The 23,723-nt window shown below is 34.1% G+C and overlaps 1 protein-coding gene across 2 annotated transcripts in view; it reads right to left on the reverse strand.

Annotated features, from left to right (window-relative positions):
* The window catches only part of PRKACB (protein kinase cAMP-activated catalytic subunit beta), a 128,539-nt gene that overhangs the window by 32,538 nt on the left and 72,278 nt on the right, over nt 1-23,723 (reverse strand). For both annotated transcript variants that reach the window (XM_047082653.1, XM_047082652.1), the window contains exons 2-3: nt 6,047-6,108; nt 3,725-3,853 (exon numbers count right to left, since the gene is read on the reverse strand). In XM_047082653.1, the coding sequence (XP_046938609.1) occupies nt 3,725-3,853; nt 6,047-6,108 (191 nt within the window). The remainder of the gene's footprint in view (nt 1-3,724; nt 3,854-6,046; nt 6,109-23,723) is intronic.

Consider the following 23,723-nt stretch of genomic DNA (forward strand, 5'->3'; position numbering starts at 1 on the left):
AAGAAAGATAACAAAATATTAGGGGCTATCCAGACACTAACATTTTAATGACAGGTTTAATAAAAAATATTTGATTCAAATAAAAAATTTGAAGCATTTTGTTGTTGTGCTACCAACATGAGTGTACAAATCACCTGCTCTAAGGCCCAATGACCTCATCTAGAAAACAGAACATGAACTAGCTGGTTTCTAAGAGCTCCATGCTCAGATTGTACAAATTAGGGGTGGAGAGTTCAAGGATGAGTCGAAGCTTGGATAACAGTTCAGAGGGAGTGTGCAGAACATGAAAATAAGAAGAGGGGATAGTCCAGAGATCGAGTGTAACAATCTTTAAAGAGTAGACAGAAGGATAAAATAATAGGAAAAGGCACATTAAAGAAGAGCCCAAAAAGGCAGGAGCATAATTTAAAGAACAAGGGGTTACAGAAGGCAAGGGACAAGGGTTCTAAAACAAGTCCTGTGCTGGGAAAACTGGACAGCGACATGCAGAAAAATGAACCTGGACCACTTTCTTACACGATACACAAAAATAAAACTCAAAATGGATGAAAGACCTAAATGTAAGAAAGGAAGCCATCAAAATCCTCGCGGAGAAAGCAGGCAAAAACCTCTTTGACCGTGGCAGCAACTTCTTATTCAACATGTCTCTGGTGGCAAGGGAAACAAAAGCAAAAATCAACTATTGGGACCTCATTAAAATAAAAAGCTCCTGCACGGCGAAGGAAACAATCAGCAAAACTAAAAGGCAACCGACGGAATGGGAGAAGATATTTGCAAACGACATATCAGATAAAGGGTTAGTATCCAAAATCTATAAAGAACTTGTCAAACTCAACACCCAAAAAACAAATAATCCAGTGAAGAAAATGGGCAAAAGATGTGAATAGACACTTCTCCAAAGAAGACATCCATATGGCCAACCGACACATGAAAAAATGCTCAACATCAGTCATCATCAGGGAAATACAAATCAAAACCACAATGAGATACCACCTCACACCTGTCAGAATGGCTAACATTAACAACTCAGGCAACAACAGATGTTGGCAACGGTGTGGAGAAAGAGGATCTATTTTGCACTGCTGGTTGGAATGCAAACTGGTGCAGCCACTCTGGAAAACAGTATGGAGGTTCCTCAAAAAATTAAAAATAGAACTACCCTACAGCCTAGCAATTGCACTACTAGGTATTTATACAAAGGATACAGGTGTGCTGTTTCATTGGAACACATGCACCCTGATGTTTATAGCAGCACTATCAATAACAGCCAAAGTATGGAAAGAGGCCAAATGTCCATTGGTGGATCGATAGATGAATGGATAAAGATGATGTGGTGTGTGTGTGTGTGTGTGTGTGTGTGTGTGTGTGTGTATGTATATATATATATATATATATATATATATATATAATGGAGTATTACTCGGCAATCAAAAAGAATGAAATCTTGCCATTTGCAACTATGTGGATGGAACTAGAGGGTATTATGCTAAGTGAAATTAGTCAGTGAAAGACAAATTTTGTATGACTTCACTCATATGAGGACTTTAAGACACAGAATAGATGAACATAAGGGAAGGGAAGCAAAAATAATATAAAAACAGGGAGGGGGACAAAAACAAAAGAGACTCTTAAATATGGAGAACAATCAGAGGGTTGCTAGAGAGGTTGTGGGAGGGGGGATGGACTAAATGGGTAAGGGGCATTAAGGAATCTACTCCTGAAATCATTGTTGCACTATATACGAACTAACTTGGATGTAAATTAAAAAACAAACAAACAAAACACGTCATATAAGATGAGCAAAAAGAGCCCCCTGGTCTTGTTGATTAGGCCACTGGATTGGTGACCCTCAGTAAAGTCGTTTCAGTGGAGTAGCAAAAGGTAGGACATAAAACAAGGAAACAGCTAAATTGTTGTAAGTTAAAGAATTAATAGGAAGTGATTAAACTATTTTTTCAGGAAGCATGGTTACCAAAGTTACATGATACAGGGCAGTAGACAAAGATGCACAATTAAATGTATTTGTAAACATGTACATGTGTATTTAATTTTAGAAAGACTTAAGTCATTACTCCTTTTCATGTTAGAGGCTAGATTTGTTTTTTGTTTTATTTTATTTTATTTTATTTATTTATTTTTTTCAACGTTTATTTATTTTGGGGACAGAGAGAGACAGAGCATGAACGGGGGAGGGGCAGAGAGAGAGGGAGACACAGAATCGGAAACAGGCTCCAGGCTCTGAGCCATCAGCCCAGAGCCTGACGCGGGGCTCGAACTCACGGACCGCGAGATAGTGACCTGGCTGAAGTCGGACGCTCAACCGACTGGCCACCCAGGCACCCCTGTTTTTTGTTTTAAATCAGAGTTTGGACTGGAACTTCAGACCAGTCTAATGCTGTGCTGTCCAATATGGTAGCCGCGAGAAATTTAACACTTGAAATGTGGCTTATCTGAATGGAGATGTACTGTAAGTATAAAATATACATCAGCTTTTGAAGACTTGGTATGAAGAGAGTAAAATATTTCAATGTTTATATTAATTACATGTACAATAATAATATTTTGGATACAGTGAGTTAAATAAAATCTATTAAAATCAATTTCAACTACTTCTTTTTACTTTTTAAATGTGGCTACTACTAAAAAAATAAAATCCTTTATGTGGCTCACATTATATTTTTATTAGACAGCATCAGTCTAGCCACTACCTATAACCCTGACTACTAGCTCAGTACTATTTCCTCCACATTTTCCTACATCCCAGTAAGCCAAAGTGTTATTCTTGGGAACATAATATCTATAAGATAATCTGTTAAGATTTGCCATTCATCTTTTATGTTCCCTTCATCCTAAGTGATTATCAGGAAAATAAAAGCTTAATATTTAAAGCATAACTATCTTCAGACCTCCTGATTCATTAGACACACCAATATGTGATAAATACTTAAAAACTGATTTTTCAAAATGATTTAATTGACATCTAACATTATATTAGTTTCAGGCATACAACATAATCATTTGATTTTTTTTATTTTTTTAATGCTTATTTATTTTTGACAGAGAGAGAGAGAGAGACAGAGTACGAGAGGGGGAGGGGCAGAGAGAGAGGGAGACACAGAATCTGAGGCAGGGTCTAGGCTCTGAGCTGTCAGCACAGAGCCTGATGCGGGGCTCAAACTCACAGACCACAAGATGATGACCTGAGCCAAAGTCGGATGCTCAACCGACTGAGCCACCCAGGTGCCCCAATCATTTGATATTTTTTATAGTATTAGGATTCCAACTTTTTCTCTGCTTTAACTGACATTTTAAATTAAACAAACTCAATCATACTAAAGTGCTTCTACTGTTGATTAAAATAAGTCACAAAATAAAATCACTAAATTTCTGTTTCCTCACTCTAAAGGTCAAGTACACCTGACCCCTGCATTTTCCATAAGGCAAAAGGTAGTAGAGATACCTGTTCTTTACATGTTGAATTCAAGATTTTGTTAGTAAACATACACATACCTATTATATATGTAATTATTGAAATAATAATGTATCCCCATATACTTAACTATTAACTGTGTATCTTACAGACAAGAAATAATAATGAAAATTAACTGCAACAATAAAATTATCTGAAGATATCAATGGAAAGTCGGTATATTGCATTTGTTTAATAATCTAGCTGATAAAACTGAAGTTTACCTGTCAGGTAAATAATAACAAATGCACTAACCTTCTGCTTATCTAAGATCTTCATGGCATAATACTGTTCAGTGACTTTATGTTTCACCAACATGACTCTTCCAAATGAACCTGTTCCAAGGGTTTTTTTCCTTTCAAAATCCTCCAGCCCGGCATTATTCTACAAATACATGAAAAATAAAAGAAACTTTAAAATTAGAAATTCTCATAAGACTATGGTGACTATCACAGATTTAGTTATATATAATCAGAAGAGATAATTTAATTTAAAACTATCCATTTAAAAACAATACAAAGAGACTACTGAGATCCCAGGTTATTGGTTCTATTTTTCCCTTTGAATAAAAAAAGAATCTTAATATTTGAAAAGAGATTATATTGTAAAATAAAGCATTACATAATATTAGGGAGGAAATAAGAGCCTAAGCTGAAATTAGTACTAAGGATGATAATGAATTCCAATATGAATTCCTAGTATTAGACTCTTAGTATTAGTTCCGTATTTTAATAATTACAAACTGACCAGAAGTATACCGACAAAGGCAATCGTAGACGCCAAACGGTCTCAGTGTACTCACAAATAATTCTAATGAACAGATAAACTGAGGGATCAGAGTCCTTTCTCTGGAGTTACCTCTGAAGAAAGCACTACTTTACTTCATTTATATCTGTGTACAAGCTTATAGGACTAGATAATAATAGCATGAAAGATCCTAATGGCTCTCTCTCTCTCTGATGTTATAATAACCCAGTATTACCTAAAATATAATAATAAGGAAAGAAGAGTTCCTTATTCCCACAAGATAACCAAAAGTCAGAGTCCCAGAACAATAATCAGTCTCTTTTTCTCCTTCAATAGATGCTTTGTTATGAGCAAACATCTTTGTTTGGCTTTGACTATAGCATAGAAGAAAAGAATCGGAGGCATCAATCTATTGAATTTGTTGCTGCCACAACAAAATGAAAATTACTAGGAAGAAATTATGTGCTAAATAGCCACAAGTAGTAATTGCTGACCCATTTGTTTAATAGGTTTTCATTATAAAGATCTCCATGAAAATCCTGGAAAAAAATATGTGTGCACTGTACACAGTCTCTACAGTATTTAGCTTGAGAAAAATGTGATGTAATATGATTCTTATATAAGCAAGGAATCTGGATAGTTACTGCAGTTCACTATAGTTGGATTTAATCTCTACTGCAAATCAAAGCTTGCCTTTGGAGACATAGCAGAGCTTCTTGCTGAATCATTACAGAGAGAGCAAGCAGCTCTAAGTTTTTACTTATAAAACTTGTTTCCATCAAATTTTAATTTCAAAATGCTAATGATTTTAAATTGCTATGAGATTCTATATCAGTGTGGAAAGAAAAAAAACCTTGTAATTCTGATTGAATTATTCAATTTTATGGATTAATGCTTCATTTTTTGGTTTTAGCAAAACAGATTGAAACGTTTAATATAGTCCCCAACTAAGTAATGGAAACTGACTTAAGTAATAGACAAAAAACAGAACATCCCTTTTTGCTAGTTATTAATGCTTTTCATACAAATGTGCCATTTTCCTCACCTCTCTTAAATGTTCCATGTTAGACAATGCCTAACTTTTTGTAATCACTAGAGTGACTATGTTTTAAATTACAGATCATGCTCTTACTCTTAATGATGGTATCTTCCTAAAACATAATATTCAGAATTAAATATTTTTTAGTGAGAAAGACATCTGAAATAAAGATTTTTGTGGTAGGAAAATAGGTGTTCGAAATTTAATCTGTTATTAAAGTTCATTAATTACTTATAACTTCAAAAAGATTTTTTGGCAAATATAAATGGCTCTTTTTATACACAGTTTTTAGATCTCAGCTACAATCTAAAAGTATTTATGTAGAATTTACCTCATCCAATGTTTATGAAGAAGGATCTCTGTGTATTTGGTATGTTGCCAATAGCCAAGTATTTGTGATTAAGGATTTGAAACTGCACAATAGTATCCATTTGTGGTAATTAATAAAGATAACAAATATGCTATCAAAGGCACAAATCAAAATTACTATAATATTAACAAATATCAAGAGTTTGTAGCAGCTTGTAATTAGTATCAAAATTTGTAATTAGATATTATAATGGAAATTAGTTCCTCCTCCAATTTAGGTATATATAAAATTATTAGTTAGCAAATCAAAACATAATGTTATGATAATATTATGGCAAAACTCCCATGTTAAGCTCACTTTTTAAAATGCAACTTGAAAGTTTCATGCTACTTTAAAGTTTCTAAACTAGTAAATTACTTGGGCAAGAATCATGATTTTACATAGGACTTTTAAATCATAGAAAATTTTAAATATTCCTTACCGGAGTAGGATTTTCCCATTTTTTAAGAAAGTCTTCTTTGGCTTTGGCTAGAAACTCTTTCACTGAAAATAGATTAAAAAAACAAACAAATTTTGTCTTGTAAGAATATTTATATTACATGTAAATATACTTTAAAAATACAGACTTATGTCAACTTTTGTTGCCATGAAATATGTATTCATAACCATGATAAACTAGAGAACTATTTAGTTTCTGTAAATAAGAAGCAAATATTTTCTTAAATTTCTGAGAATCTCTAATACTATTTTATATGGAGATCACTCTGATAATTTCAAATCTAATAATAAAAATACTGTTCCTGAAAACATACCTGAAAGTAACATAAAAAAGTTATAAATCAATGTAGACCAAAATACTGATTGCTAGTAAGCCATCAGTGATATTAACAAAGCCGTGAAAAGTAACAAGTTGAAGCTATCTGATGAATGTGAACTCATTGATTTGTGGAGTTTCAAAAATAACTGACTTTGATGGAGGGCTGTTTTCAGGTTTATAAAGATTTATGTTATTGGATTTGTGTTTTCTCTGCTGAAGGCAGAGAGAAAAGGGAAGAACACAGGCTACATATAAAGGATGGCCACCAAAGACAAAAACAGAACAAAACACCAAAAACAAAACACTCAAACAGCTTAAAAAAAAATCTCATTCTAAATTTAGAACAAAACTACATGCCTGAATGCCTAATCTAAAATGTACACTAAAGTAAAGCGTTCAAACCAGATGTTTATCTAGTGATCAATAACAGCCACATTATCAAGCTGTGGTTTGAAGCTTTAGATTTGTTAAATGACGAATCATTTAAAAGGTTTCCTCTTTTTCATTTTCTTTCCACGAAGTTTTCATAATGACTTCTGTTTACAAAATGACTTCAGGCATTTAAAAACAAATAGGAAAAGGATTCCAGAGATAAGATGGCATTAACAAAATGTATTCTTGTTCTTACAGTTAGGTCTGAGAGCAAAACCTAGTGATTCAAGAGGTATTTATTTTAGTATTTCTTTTTGTTTGGAAGTTCTGAGTATTCCTCGGATATCTAAATCTAAAAATGAAGAAGACAATAGAATTTAAATGGTGTTGAAATAGTAAAAGGCTAGGCAAAATGAACTTAGAGTGGCACCCTGGCATTTATTTCAGAAATACTAAGAGTGATGATGATGATGATAAGAAGAAGAAAAGACCAAACATTGGAAGTGAGAGGCTCATAAATTCTTTAATGAGGTCTCTACTGATGTAGTGGTATTGAAGTGAGGCATTTTAAGATATATGTTATTATTTCCTCCTTCACTTTTGTAAAAGAACTTTGCCAAAACACTGTTACTAACCAAAAAGGCTGTTGGCATTCTAAAGGTTTTGAGATTTCAAAATGGTGATGACAAGCACCAAGAGCAGACGTTAGTTTTTAAGTGACACTAAAGTGTTCATTTCTGAAGACATTATTTTACTACTTTATATAAACTGTCACTGTATTTTGCTGTAAAATACTCTCAAAATACCTATTTTAGAAAATTTGAGAAAAATAATTTTTAAAATTAGACTCTCCCCCATTGTATGAAAATCTCCTCCACCAAAACAATGAATCAAATAATTGTACCTCATTATGCAGATATGATCTCATTCTTCCCGGGGGTGGATTTGGGGGTGGATAAGTCTTACATTTTGAGTTTAGGATGGTTCAGGCCATCCTACTTCTAAAAGTTAATGTACTAGTTACAACTGAAGAAGAGTGGTTTTATAAGTAAGATTGTGTTTATTTAATTTATGTATTCTTTTGCATGGAGCAGACATATTTGCAATGGCATTGCTTTAGAGATGACAGCTATGATAAATTAAAAACATAATTTCCTGATAAATGCAACTGTGGCTTTTAAGAAACAACAATTTGTGATTCCCAAAATATACATCTGATTTCCTTTGAAAAATGTTTTTGGTTATCTTCTATTTTTAGAACTTGCACATCAAGTTGCAGTATAAACTCTCCAGATGCCTGCATGAGTATAGATAATTTGGAGACAAGCAAGAGAATCAGGGAAAGAAAAAAAAAATTCTCAACATCCTATTTCAGCTTCTCCTGTCACTTCCTGCTAAGTGGATCTGGAGTTAAGAAAAAAGTAACTGGTCAATGGAAGGACTGGCATTATTGGCCAAAGATGGTGCATGTACTGCAAGAAAACTTCCTTTTCCCTACTTGGTGAATGAGCTAGACGAAAAATTTCAGGCACTACTTAATTTCATTTGCTAATAGGATATTCAGGAAATTCTTTGAAATGTTCTCTGTACTCATCAATGTTCCAAGTTCACTGATAAGTAACGTTACAGAAAGGAAGTAACAGTTCTCAAAAAGGCCTTACATGAAAATTATCAGAATAGGTATGAATCAAAGTTATTAAATTTTGTGAATTATTTCAACAAATAAGGAGATTCCCTTTTAGAGTAAGGATAAGCATTAATTATAATGTCATTAAATACTTCCATGAAGCAAACTCTTTTCGAAACATTTTTTAATCACGTAAGTATATATACACACAGAAAATCTCTAGTTTATATGTGCACTACTCAGATGCAAAGATGAACATAGTTAACTCTGTAAAAATATAAGTTAACCAAAATATACATCTTATAAATACAAACACCAGAAATAAAATATTTCACAATATGCTGGGTTATAAATAACTCTAAAAACAATAGGCAATCTAGAACCACATGTATTTGCTTTGGTTTTTATTATTTTTAGACAGTGGTGAATTTCACTCTCTAAATGTTTTTCTCTGGTTGTTTAAAAAATTTATACCCACTGACATAAGGTGTTGGCAGCTAATTAACAAAATAAGTGGTGGGAGAGACAGCCACATTCAAACACTGCAGCACATTCAATCCAGACTTCCAGACTTTAGAACTGGAAGTTCTAAATATTTTGGTTTTCTTATTGTGCTCTAATATGTACACAATATCTACATTTAACAGTTTAAACCATTGTGATAGCCTGAAACAGCCCTAAGTTTTGGAGCTTGGCACATCTGAATTATAATATTGGTCCTAGTATTTCTTAGCTCCACGATTATGGGTAGCTAAGCACCTTACAGTGATTAATAACTCTCCTTAGGAAAAGATCTCAATGAAGAATTTTTCTGCAAGTATATTTTGTTCTGTAACAGTCAATAATGTACTACAAAAAATGAAAAGGGCACACCAAAAGTTAAATCAGTTTCTTCCTAGGAGTATATATTTCAATTATATATATATTTTCCAAATAAATTTATATTCTTTTCAATTTGTATCATTTAGAGATTGCATTGTGTTCTGCAGAAATGAGCATACCACAGGAATCTATTCCTACAAATAGGAATGTTTACCCACACTCATGAGATAAAGAAAGAAGAAACAAAGTGACAATTTTTACGTGTTTCCACAAGTGTACAAAAAATGTAATTCTTATCACCCTCAAAATATTTTTGAATATATTTATACACAGGACATAATTTAAAATTTAGATTACAAAGTTCATTTTAAACATTAGGAAAATTCATTAAAAAGTCAAGTATGGCTTATCTTTATTCCATAATATGCAGATAATTTTACAATGAATAAGAATGTTTCACTAATTAGATTTATTTATTAGGCACTTTTGGTTTCTGTGTTAACTATACTACATTACTGCTTATTATATAACAAGAGCATGTTGTTAGTTATAGGATGCCATTTTCCAATGCTTAAAAGAGGTTATCATTCATGTTTTGAAAGAAGAGTTTAGAAATCTATTACTATTACAGATTACAATTACTCCAGATGTTTCTCTAGTTTATCGTAATGAGATAAGTGTCACCTCCCTCTCTAACACGTCTTTTACAATAAAAACACAGCTTCATTGAACTTTTATTTAATGTATAAATGTATAATGAAAAAAGAAAAGAGAAACAGAAAATAGAACAAAACAATATAAACTCTCTGGGGTAAATATTCAAATAGTAGCTATTTTGTTCAAAATTTACAACAGTATATTTTATTTAAAAAAAACATTCATTAATCTGTGTTATCTAATTTAAGTGGTGTGTATTAATCTTTCTTCTGCTACCCTGTACAACTCCCACTACTTTCCAGTGCTATATTTGTTGTTTCTAAAATATCACATAAAAAGTGCAATATAAATCATTTCTATAGACCAAACTCAATATAAAGCTAAACCATTTCGTCCATCAACTAAAATATGGTATTAACTCTGTATACTTTATAAAAATATAACTTATGAGGAGCATAACAACTTGCAAACAACCAAAGAAAAAGTTGGAAAGGTAACATTTGTTTTATTAAAAAGTAGTTGCCTACCAGATACTTCTGAAGAGGAGCAAGCTTGTATTCAAAAAAAAAAATTAATTAAACAATGATTAAATAACGCTCATGAAAACAACATATTAGCACGAAGTCACCTATATACATTGTCTCAGAATATTATGTATAGAAATAGAACATTAATACAGAAACTCAACATTTTGACAGCACATATTCAAATAGGACATCTTACAATTAAATGCTAAAGAAATAAAATCAGTACTTGTTGTTTAGTGTCAAAATCAATACCATTCTAATTCTTAAAACAACTAACAAAAACTTTTAACTCTCAGAGCAATTGTGCTAACAATATGAAGTGGTATATGTATTGAAATACACAGCCTGTAACTATTGCAATACCATCACTGGACTTGTGTTATGTATTTGAAACTCTACTGTAGGAAAAACAACATTCATTTCAAAACTTCGTTAACTCCCTTTTGAAAGACATTAGTGTCTTTCAGGCATTTACTTCCTTGGTGCCAGTTTTAACAATCTTTTCAACAACATTTATTGAGGAGCACTGTTTTGTGGTGCCAGAAATTGAGCAAGACTTTGGGAACACTACAAAGAACACATATATTTACATTGTTAAAGAGGTGAAAAGCTAACGGGGAGAGAGATGAAACATTAGAATGCAATATGACAAAAACTACAACTAAGGGAATCATAAGGTACTATAAGAGCTCAAAAGAGGAAATTGGTAGGTAAAAATAAGGCATAGAGGACACAGCATTATGTTAAGTCTTAAGGACAGAGTTCCTCTACCAGATAAAGTTGAGGAAGAAGGCATTCTAGGCTGGGATGATCTTGTGTAAAAAGGTATGGAGGAAGTAGGGGTGCTCAGTCCGTTGGGCGTCCGACTTTGGCTTGGGTCATGATGTCTCGGTTTGTGAGTCTGAGCCGCACGTGGGGCTCTGTGCTGGCAGCTCAGAGCCTGGGGCCTGCTTCGGATTCTGTGTCTCTTCCTCTCTCTGCCCCTCCCATATTCATGCTCTGTCTCCTCTGTCTCTCAATAATAAATAAATGTTAAAATAATAATAATAATAATAATAATAAGGTATGGAGGAAGCATCATGGTTTATCCCAGCATTGGCAACTGACTTGCACAGCTGCAGCATAGAGTATAAGTGCCCTGTAGCAGTGAGGGGTGAAGCGTGTAGGTAAGCAGGTGCCCAAACATGAGGGTAACTGTTTGCCAGGGTGATGCTTTTCAATGTGTCTGAAGGAAAGGGGGTAAACAGAGTTAGTCACAATTGCTAGACCCTATTTCTTCTGGAAAACAAGAAGCAAGATCATTTGCTAAGGAAGAGGGCAGCCAGATGGAGTAAAGAGCAGTGATGGTGGGGATCTGAGGCCTGGGGCTGAAACTTTGATGGCTATCTACGTAGGGAATAAGGGAGGGGGCTATTCCTCTAAAATCTCCTGCGAGGGAAGGAGAACGTATCAGGTACTATAAAGAGTGGTAAGTTTCTTAATACCTTTTTTGAAATAATAGTTTAAAACTTTTTACTTTTTAGATTATAATTCATGGGCCTCCTGATCTCTGCAATTAAATTATTTTCATCTTCCTCCTTTACCTTAAAGCATTAGTCTAAGAGTTATTTGGTATATATCAGAAAGCACAGAACAGGATGGAAACTGAGGTTAATTACCTATGAAAACACCAAGTTCTATCAGCAAATAACAGCACAGTACAATCCCTTCCAAAACCTCTGGAAAGTGTAAATCTAGTTAAGTGTCTGTGTTCTGGCGCCCCTATTTCAAACACACCCCTGTTTAGAGCTCTACAATGGTTATTTTTAAGAATAACCCCACACACATACACTGCACTACAAATATTTTCGGTAAACTAAATATAAAACATTCTAGTTGCCACAAAATACCTAATAAAAATGCAATTTATAGCAACAAAGCAAACAGAATTATTCTGTAAAAAATGGTTTCCTACCAGATGCTTCTGATGATTTGCGTGCTTGGTCAAAAGGAATAAATAAGTTAAACAGATTAAATAACACATCAAATAACATACCCACAAGAAGTATCTATCCCATATGCTCATTAGTATATTTACACATAGAAATAGAATGAAAAATACTTGGGCATCCATATTCAAAAGTGTTTTTATCTAAGGCTTACAACACATTCTTTGGATATATATATATATATATTTTTTTTTTTAAACCAGCCAAACCCTATTCTAGAAATCTGTTAAAAAATATCAAATTCTATCCCTTTAATGTGTAGAGCAGTGTGTTCACTTTGCTCAAGGGATGCTTTATTTGCTTCACCATATTCAAGCAAGTTCACTCAGAGCAAGTTCACTATAATCTTAAAATTTATAGTGAGTGTAAAAAATAACTTTACTGCAATTGCATTTGTACATTCCAGTGGATGGGACTAGGCCTACTTTTGTTTTCTAAGATATCATTTGGTCTTGCACAAAATCACAGATGAATGGGTGTTTGGAAATTTAACAGGAGATAAAAACTATATTTCCTATTGTATTATCTATTTTATTCCTCTTTCTTTTTCTTATACTTTTTTTATTGGTTAATTCTTTATCAAGTCTTGGTTACAAGTGAACAGTATAATTGACTTTCACTAACCTGTTACAAAATAATTTTTTGTGAGACATATATTTAAATGATCAAATTACAGAAACATTAATTTATTTAAGTAATATGTACATAGAGAGATGGATATACCATGAATCCACATAGTGTACTAATTCACAGCTCATGTTATGTACATGCTTTCTCTCCCAACTTGCTCTCTATTTAGGGATGCTGTGGATTTTCTTGGCCATCCAAGTCATGTTTGATTAGAGAAGCTGGATGCTGACAGGATGAGGTAATAAAAACTTAAACTAGGGGCGCCTGGGTGGCGCAGTCGGTTAAGCGTCCGACTTCAGCCAGGTCACGATCTCGCGGTCCGTGAGTTCGAGCCCCGCGTCAGGCTCTGGGCTGATGGCTCGGAGCCTGGAGCCTGTTTCCGATTCTGTGTCTCCCTTTCTCTCTGCCCCTCCCCCGTTCATGCTCTGTCTCTCTCTGTCAAAAATAAATAAACATTGAAAAAAAAAATTAAAAAAAAAAAAAAACTTAAACTAAATTTCTAGCCATAAACAACCCAAGTAATCTTTAAAATGCCCTTTCAAGAAATGTACTTTACTTCCCTAATTGTTCAGAGACTTTTTCTTAGAGTAATATTATATCTATCACAGTCATATGCTAAGGATTTTCCATTCAGTTCTGAATTAAAATATTCTGTCTTGCTATCAGACAGTATAGAGCTGGGAGTGGATCCCTAGTTGATAGGGTGTGTAGATTTTCAACTTTACCACACAGTAATACAGTAAGTGGCTCAATATATGTTGTGCAAGTTTATTTTGCCACCATATCTTTGATGACCCATACCCTCAACAAAATGTGTCACTAATATAATGGATATGAAATCATATCTTTTTATGTTTATTTATTTTTGAGACAGAGAGAGAGAGAGAGAGAGAGAGAGAGAACCAGCAGGGGAGGGGCATAGAGAGAGGAAGAGAGAGGGAGAGAGAAAGAGAGTGAGAGGATCCCAAGCAGGCTCTGCGATGTTAGCACAGAGCCCAATGTGGAGCTTGAACTCATGAACCATGAGATCATGACCTGAGCTGAAATCAAGCGTCGGATGTTTAACCGACTGAGCCACCCAGGGGCCCCTGAATTCATATCTTCTTGTTAAAGATTAGGTAAATGTCTCTCAGTAAAATTTTATAATTTTTTTTCTTAAAAGTCTTATTATGTTTTATTAGATTTAGTCCTAGGTTCTTTAGAGTTTGGGTTGCTATTGTAAAAGCAAAATTTATTAAAGCAAAAAGTATTAAAAATTACCATTTGTTTATTACTGATGTATAACTGATGTTTATATATTGATCTTACTGTATCTGGCAAACTCTCTTATTAATTCTAAAGTAACATTGGTAGATTCTCTTGAATTCTGTAAGCAGACCTATCATCTGTGAATAATGACAATTTTGTTCCATCCATTTTTTTATTGCCTTACTTACTGTGCAGGTTATGACTAAGAGTTCAATATTGTACAGAAACAGACAATGAGCATCCGTTTCCTGTTCCTAACTTCAGACACAATGTTTCTAATTAATTTTCTTTTCCCATACTTTACTTGTAAAGCTCTACTTGACTCAATAAATAAATTTAAGAGTATCTCCTCTTTTTCAGTTCTTTGAAAGATTTTGTACCAGACTGAAATTTTCATTCTTTGAATATTTCCTAGAACTTGATTGGAAAACTGCCCAGTCCTAATTTTGTTAAGTTTTGAAAAAAGATTTTAATTATGATTAAATCTTAAATAGGTATAGTTCTCATCAGTTCTTTCAAAAGTCTTTTCCACGAACTAACCTTCGGTTCTGATGGATTTTTATTTTCTATTCTACTGGTTTTTGCTCATGTCTTCCTTAGTCTTTTTCTTCCTTTGATTAACCTTGCCTTGCTCTCTCTACTTATTTCCTTGAGTACTCACATCATTAATGTTCTTCTCCTTTCCTAACATAAGCATTTAAAAATTTGTCTCTAAATCCACTTTAGCTGTACCCCACAAATTCTCATTGATAGCTGAATTTTAACTTCATGAGTTTATTCTTGACCTGAGTTATTTGAATTTTTGTAATCCCTAAATATAATATTTGTGTGTTTGTTAATCTGTTTCATTAGTCTTTTTTACTTATTAAACTTAATTGCTTTGTGGGCAGAGCCTATGGCCTATATGTCAATTCTTTAAAATATTTTGAATATGTTTAGTTGAGTGTTCTATACATTTCTGTGTATTCCCCCATTACTAGGTGATTATACTAGTTATACTAGCATAACACTCTTTATAAATATCCATAAATCTTATATATTTACAATTTCTCCTTCTAAATGGTCAATTTTGTTTTATATGTTTTGAGGTTCTGTTAGAGATGCCCGGTTTTTTTCTCTTACATATATATGTTTTTGTGTGATTATTAATTTTAAATGGTAGTCTGTGACAATTCTACCTCTTGACATTCTTGGAAAAGTCTAATCCTGTTGTATTTGCTGGATATTGTTTATAGTAGATGTGTGTGTATCTATTTTGATTTTGGATTGTGAATTTATGTTTAATTTTTTTAATGTTCATTTATTTTTGAAAGAAAGACAGAGAGAGAGCATGAGCTGGAGAGGGACAGAAAGAGACGGAGACAGAATCCAAAGCAGGCTCCAGGCTCTGAGCTGTCAGCACAGAGCCCGATGAGGGGCTTGAACTCATGAGCCTTGAGATCATGACCTAAGCCGAAGTCGGACACTTAACCGACTGAGCCACCCAGGCATCCCTGGATTGTGAATTTAAAGTTCAGTTGGGCTTTATCTATGATAAACCTGCAGGGTTTGACCTGGGAATATGTTTTGTATTAGCTTCTGCCTGGCATCCCGTGGATGTTACTAGCCTGGGACTGTCACAATAATTTTATTTTATTTTATTGGTGATTCTTAAACCACATAATTAATACAGATTAAAATGTGAAATTTACTGGAGAAGCAGTTGATTACAAACTCTCAGGAGAGGCATCCCACACACATACACACATTCCTCCCATGTCCCCAGGAATCTAGGCCAAGAAATACAAGCTTCCTTATTTTTTCCCTGTGTCAGTGGAGAGGTTTTATTTTCTCAACTATGCTTTCACTGAGGTTACAATCCTTTGAGGATCCTGGCTTTACATAGGGGTCTAAGAAATCCTAAGGTGCATGGATCTAATAAAGTGTCTTCTGTCTCAGTGAGGCCATTTAAAATGAAAGCCCTTTGGCTAGCCAAGGAATGAAAATCTCCTCAGGGTAGTCAAAGTATGCTTCCCCTTACACCTAAGATTTTCATTTACCACTTCACTTTCTGTACACTGAGGGTTTCTATTATATTCTTGTAAATTCAGATATTCATTACAAGGGATGCTTGATACATTTTATTCAGCATTTCTAGATACTATTGTGTCTTCATTAATCTTTGCTCTAGAAAGCTTTTCAAATGATCTGATCTGTTTGGATTTTTTTTCTTTATAAGACAAGTTTTGTGTTAAGTTGTAAGATGCAAAGATAGCTAGATGTTTGTAGAGCTTTTTACCTTAGAAATTCAAAACTTCTATCAGGATGTATTCAGGTATTGGGGCACCTGGGTGGCTCAGTCGGTTGAGCATCAGACTCTTGGTTTCAGCTCAGGTTATGATCTCACGGTTTGTGAATTCAAGCCCCACATTGGGCTCTGTGCTGGCAGCGTGGAGCCTGCTTGGGATTCTCTGTTTCCTCTCTCTCTCTGCGCCCCCCTCCCCCTCTTGTGCTCTCTCTCTCTTAAAATAAAGAAATAAGCTTTTTTAAAAAAGGGATATATTTAGGTATTGGTGTTTGTGTTAATCTTTGTCAAAATACAATGAGCTCTTTGAATCTACAGATTCAGAGTTTTTTTCCAACTAAGGAGTTTTCCTGAATCATATTTTTTATTATTGCTCCTGTTTTATTAGTCATTATCTGTTCTGAAGGAATGCTATTCATTCAATGTAGAGTTTCCTACTTTTATCTGACATACTTTTTACTTCATAACTTTTATCTTGTCCGTTCCCCTGACGTTCTAGTAGGATTTATTTATCAAGCTAGTTCTTCATATCATTAATTTACTTTCCTGTAGTGATTATTTTGCTTTTTAATGCTTCTAAGGCAGCTTTATGTTCTGCAAATACCAGGTTCATCTTCTTATAACCATCCCTTATCATATCATTAGTATTCCTTTTCTGTTCCTGCCTCTCAGCCAGTTCTTTTCATCCTAGTCTCTCTCTCTTTCTTTTATCATTCAAGTAAACACAGATTCATGTTCACTTGGAATTTTTAAGAATTGAACCCAGACTACCTATAATTTCTTGTTTTTAAACCCTTCCCACAAATATTTTCAAAATATAAGTTCACTCTTTTCCTCTTGAAGTCTGTGATTTATCCTTAAGTGATGCATAATCTTTCATAGGCTCCATATTGTTGCTTTTCTTGTTTATCCATTTCTAAACAATGAGAAACCTTTCAAAACTTTACAAACATACCCAAATAAGGTAGTTTTTCTCACCTCCTATTTTGAGAGTGTTAGAATCAACTTCTCAGATATTTTAATTGGTACATGGTCATATTATCAGTTAAATAATACAGGGACTTTCAGAAATGGGAGTGGAGCTAGGACTACAGGGTATCTGGCCGGTGGTGATACCTACCAAGTCAGGGAAGAGCCCTGTTATATCTGGAAGTAGAATAGCCACGTTTTCAACTTGGAATAGTCTGACAAATTCTTGGATGTCCAGACAGTTTTAAAACGAAAGTAATCACTAGTGTTGGATCTTCTACTCATCTCCACAAGTCTCTTTCTTGTAAGCTTCATCCATCCCTCCAAGTTAGTGACAGTGAAACTGCTATCTACTTATTTTCCATGAAGGCAAGCTCCTCAAAGTAAAACTGTTGCTTAGACTTTGGTGTCTGATCTTTAATCTGATAGTGCATATTTCTGGGCAAGTACGCTTTCTTAAAATCAAAACTGATACACTGATTTTCCAGTTTTGTGTCCTTATATTTTTTAATCTAGAAAATATAGACCTAGAAAGGGGAGTTAAGTAAATGTTTGTGATCAATTCTGGAACTTTCCTGTCATTCATAGCAGGGTAAGCTTCTTCAGAGATTTGCTCTCCACTGGAGCTAGGCCAATAAGAGTTCTCATCTGGAATTTTGGAATAAGGGTGCTAGTTATATTCTGATAAGCATATGAACCAAAAATTAAAATACATGACTGGTATTTTTCATTGATAACGTAAGAAAAGTACTCAAATATGGGTAGTTTTTAGTCATTCGTTTATTCTACAAGAATTTATGAATTCATTACTATGTTTGGTGCATAGGGGTAAACTATGGGAAACACATAGATGAACTCAGCACCACTACCCTCTACTGAAGGAGTTCAAAGTTTGGAGACTGGAAACTGACATGCCAGGATATAATTTCAGTATAATACAAAAATTGTTTTGGGAGTATAGGGGAATCACCTAACTCTACAGAGTCAATGATGAAGGCATTTGAAAAGCATAGCTGGTTTTCATAATTTTTATGATAAAATACATACATATGAAAAGGTAGCAAGGAACAATATGTAGTATAGCTAGATCAGAACTTTATGAGAGAGATGCAGATAAAGCCAGAATGGTAGGTAACTGATCTTACATGCCTTACTTTAAGGAGTTTAACCTTGATATTAGATACAATAAGGAATAACTGAAAGTTTTCATGTTGGGTTATGAAATGGGCATATTGGCATTTAAAAAATGGCAGCACATTAAGTGGTCTGGAGGGATATAAAACTGGAAGCTGAGAAACTAGTGAAGCAGTTACTGCGATAAGGCTGAGGATATACAGAATACCTAATCTTAGGCATTCCCAGTGTTAGTGAGACTAGAGAAAATTGAGTGATTTCTGAGACATTTCTGATGTAGAATCAATAGAAGTTAATGGCTGAGTGCATGCCTGGGGTGGGTTAAAAACAAGTTAGGAATGACTACAAGGTTTCTGTTTTAAATTCCTGTGTGGGTCTGGGATTATTAACAGAAATCAGGATCAATGAAAAAGGAATAGATTTGGGATAGAAAGAGAAAATTCACTTTTGAACTGAATGTTCAGGTAACATCTGAAGATGTGGGCATGGATGAGATCATTCAGAGAGAATATAGCATTAAGAGAGGTCCAAAGATAGATTCTCTGAGAAACCTAACACTTAATAGGCAGGAAGGAGAAAAAGAGTAGCTTTTTAACTAGAAAAATACCACGTGCACATAAAAACCACATGTATGGCTATAAACTCAGACGAAAAAGTCTAACATTTGCTTATTTTTACAAATAAAATCACACTTCATTTGTAATTTTCCACCTTTTGATGGCTAAGGCTTGTAACCACTTATGACAGGAGTAAAATTAGTTGAAATTGGACAATACTGAAAAGTCAGAATGTCTAATTGTAATTACTGTGATTCCTGTGTTAGACAAGCCAATATGGCCAAGTGTATCAAATAATACCTGAATAATCCATAGATTCTTCAAAGAGAAATAAAGCAATAGAGAAGCAGCAACAATCTTCTTCAGCTACAACCAATACATCTAACTGTGAAACCTCTAGAACACCACAGTGGCTACCTAAAAATTCTGTTCTATACCGAACTTTCAAAGAGAAAACACGCATTGGCCAGAGTCAAAGAAATCTAATATTTAAAGTATGAAAACCAGGCGTATTCAATTTTGATACCCATAGAAATTCTAAGAAATGTTAACATGTTAATTTTGTAAATATTAGCCCAAATTTAAAACACTAAATCAGAAGGATCTGTCTACTAACAGGAAAATAACAATAACAATTCTTAATGTCTTGCATATAAAAACGTCCTTTAATGTCTAACATCATTTCACAAACAAATACTTAACAGTGTGGAAGAGGCTTATGTTATATGGAAACAGGAGAAAAGAATATTTACTGGCAGTAATGAGGTGATCTTCATTTATGGAAGAAAAGGTACGTCTGTTTTGAATTCTATCATTATATAGCAAAAATCCAACTCTCTCAGGTTCTGGATTCCAATTCCAAATCTTTTAAGTGTAAATAATAGACTGTTACGTTATAAGAAAAATAATATAACAGTTTTCCTAAAAATGTCTTCAATTCAAGGGTTAACTTATAAATATCCTCTTTAGTTAACCAAAAAGATGCTAATGAATTATGCTGTAAGCAAATATTTCTCACTCTAACAACAGGATATCTATTTTTAGCTGCAGGTTTGGCTTAAAGTGAACAGCTCTCACCCTATGATAAAGTGCAGTATATACTGTAAGATATTTTCCCAAAAAGCATTTTTGGAAATGTTTCAAAAAAATAAGTCACATTATAAAAACATAAAAGGAAACTAATGATCATGAAAGTACTTATTCTAACAAATTATTTCCCCCAAAAAAGTATCTCTGAAAAATTTTAATAAAGCCTCTAAAACCAAAATGCACATATTTATTTCATCATTAAATCTCTGTTTCTCAAAGAACTATAGTTAAAAGCAACCAGTAAACCAACAAAATTCTGGCAGCATCTTATTCAAGACTAGGGTTTTTTAAATGTAATAAAAAAGAAGCTAACAAGACTTAACATTAGAATGACAAAGCCAATAAATGGAAAGTTCAATTATCTTCAGGATCAGATAATAAAAAGAAATTCCTCCCTTATCATGGTGGGTCTTTTACTCACTAATTTATAACACAATTAGTAACAACAGTATTTAATGAATACAATAAATCAAACCATAAAGAAAATTAGAAAATGACTATTGGTATCGACTATTAATAGTGGTTTTACTTGTTCACAGTTCTCAATGGATTTTAAAAGCAAATTACTATAATGCCAAAATGCAAAAGCATCAATAGAAAATGTAATTCACTGTAGCTCTGGCTTTACAATTGCCCCTTTAGAAAATATTTTTCCCTCGTATAGTTAAATATTTCTAAAAAAATATAGCTGCAGTGGCTCCGAGAGCATACTTACCACTCATGATGAAAACCAACCTTTCCAAAACATATTGCTCAAAACAACAATCCAACAGCAAAGGGAGTTATGCTAATCTCTAGAGGTGGAAGAACCGATGGTGTAAACACATACACTGGAACATGCAGCACACAGAAAATGAAAATAGCTTTCTTTTGTTTAAAAAAGAAAAGCCCCTAGAAGCAAAGCATAACTGCCCAGCATGAGATATCACTAGTAAACATCAGATTAATGCCAAAGATGTGTATAACTAGATTTAATTTCTTTCAAGCTGGTTATTCTAGCCTCCTTCATATACCACTAGAACAACTCAAAATGGCAGGGAGAAAATGTTCAAACCAGGATGTATAAGATGTTCTCAATTATATCAGCATGAGTTGTTACCACGGCAACATTAGACCAGAATTATCGGTTCACTTGTAACCAAGGAGTAGCTTTTCTAAAGCTTTAATCAAGCAAGACAAATAAAATATCTTTTTATTTTAGAGCCACATGATTTAAAAATTACCACGTTTCTTAAATTTAAGCACTTATCTACCCTTTTTACATCTTTCAAAGATCTAAAAAAAATTGCTGTTTTCTTCAAATACTCACACAATCCCATGTTGAACCTGGCAAGGAACAAACAGCAGAATGATTGCACCTAAACGTCTTTCAATTACACCAGCTCTTACTGCTAGCTGTGGACCTCACTGATATTAAAATGCTGTGTGCTGTTGCTAGTGACTATTGGCGATGAATCTTATTGCCCAGATCGCTGATAGCTTTCATTTTTCATGAGCCAGAAAGCTATACTGCAGCACAAATGTTAACCATTTAAACATTCTGTATTACGGAAGAGACAAAACACAACCCTACAGATTTCATTTATAAAGCAGAATCATAAAATAATGCATTTACAAACTTCTATTCGATTCGGCATTACAAACAGCGTCAGATGCCAGTAACGTGGTTTTCAAAAGGGAATAACATACAAAAAGTTACTGGTGATCATTGTTGAAGTGTGAGATTCCTTAAATCAAAAAGGATTAAGACGACAGATTGTATAGCAAGGTGGGCAGACTGGATGGCATGATGAACAGACTGTTCTGATTCCCAGAGACCTAAATTTTGTACCAAAATGGTACAAAGGATCTATAGAATGGTACCTCATTAAGTGGAACTTCAGCAAGTGAACTTGCCATTTGAAAAGCTCCCAGGTGAGCTAGGACTTCTGGTGATGGGGCCATGAATAAGCCAGAAAATCTCCTACGAAACAACTAAGAAGCTGGACAAAATTGCCAAAAACAATGACTTCATGGCTCTGGGAACCTAGCAATCACAGACAGTAAATTGAGAAGCATTTATTCACAAAAAACTGCTGAACTCTGTATAAGAACGGTGGGAGTCTAAGGTGGTCTTGCTCAGTGCTGCTCCTGTTCCCCCAACAGCTCAGTCAGTGCAGTACTTCCATCAGGTGGGGCTGGCCTTGACAACTAGCAGCTTTGCTGCCAGAGGGGCTGACGTGGTATACAGAGCAGGCCAAAAAATCCCACACAAGTGATGTTGTCAATAAAAAAAGCAAACTGTAGGAAATGAACAGGGCAAGTGTCCAGCTTTGCTAGTCTCAAGTTGTGGCCTTGGTAGGGGTGAGCAGCAGACTGGTAGTCTAGCAAGAAATTTAACACAGAAAATGGAAATGAGAGAGTCAGAGAGGATGTAAACATATCCCTAGCTAACTGGGAAGCTATTCCTGTAGGGGAGACCCCAGAGGACCCTACAGAAATTTAAAGCTGGTACAGACTTGAAAACCGCTTCGACACTGACTGTGCTCCTCAACCCACAAATGCAGACTTGCCCACAGCGTTTGAGGACAACCTTCTGATCAATCACTGAATAACAACTAAGTTACAAAGAGACAGGGTAATTCCTAGCAGAGAAATTAGCAGCCAGACACCATGGGGGACAGTCCATATATTAAGGCCAAAAAAGTTATTAAAAATACATACATACATACATACATACAACCAGGAAGAAAAGAGAATCAGAATCCAGAAGTGCCACAAAAATAGTATTTTAAAACAATCAGTGTTTTTTGACAAAAATATGTGACAATAATGAAGAGAAAAGGTAGTCAATAGAAAATGTCTCTGAATAGGTAAAAATATAGGATTTGGCAGACAAAACAGCTATGATAAATACATCAAAGAATAAAAGAAAATTACGTTTAAAGAATTAAAGGAAATTATAATGACAATGATATAAGAAGGAGAGTTTCAATACAGAGAGAAACTATTTACAACATAAAAATCATAGACATTGAAAGTACAATAACCAAAATTTACAAACTCACTACATAGGCCCAACAGAAGATCTGAGGAGGGCAAAGACTTAATTAGTGAACTTGAAGACAGATGAACAGAAATATCTAGACCGAAGAATACAAAGAACAAAAGACTGGAGAAAAATGAACAGATCCTCACATACTTGCGGGATATCAAGGGTACCAACATACATGTAATAGGAATCCTAAAAAGAGTGCAGAAAGACAAAGGGCAAAGAAAAAATATTTCAAGAATAATGGCTGAAAGTCCAATGTGGAAAACATTACCCAACAGATCCAGGAGTTCAAATAATATCAACTAGAATAAACACAAAGAGACTCATACCTAGACACATCATAGTCAAGTTTTTGAAAGACAAAGACAAAATCTTAAAAGCAGCAAGAGAAAAATGGCTAATC

Source organism: Lynx rufus, unplaced genomic scaffold (genome assembly GCF_022079265.1).
Source record: "Lynx rufus isolate CCGP_SWC_20201006 ecotype Redwood Valley unplaced genomic scaffold, mLynRuf1.p SCAF_2, whole genome shotgun sequence".
NCBI lineage: Eukaryota > Metazoa > Chordata > Mammalia > Carnivora > Felidae > Lynx > Lynx rufus.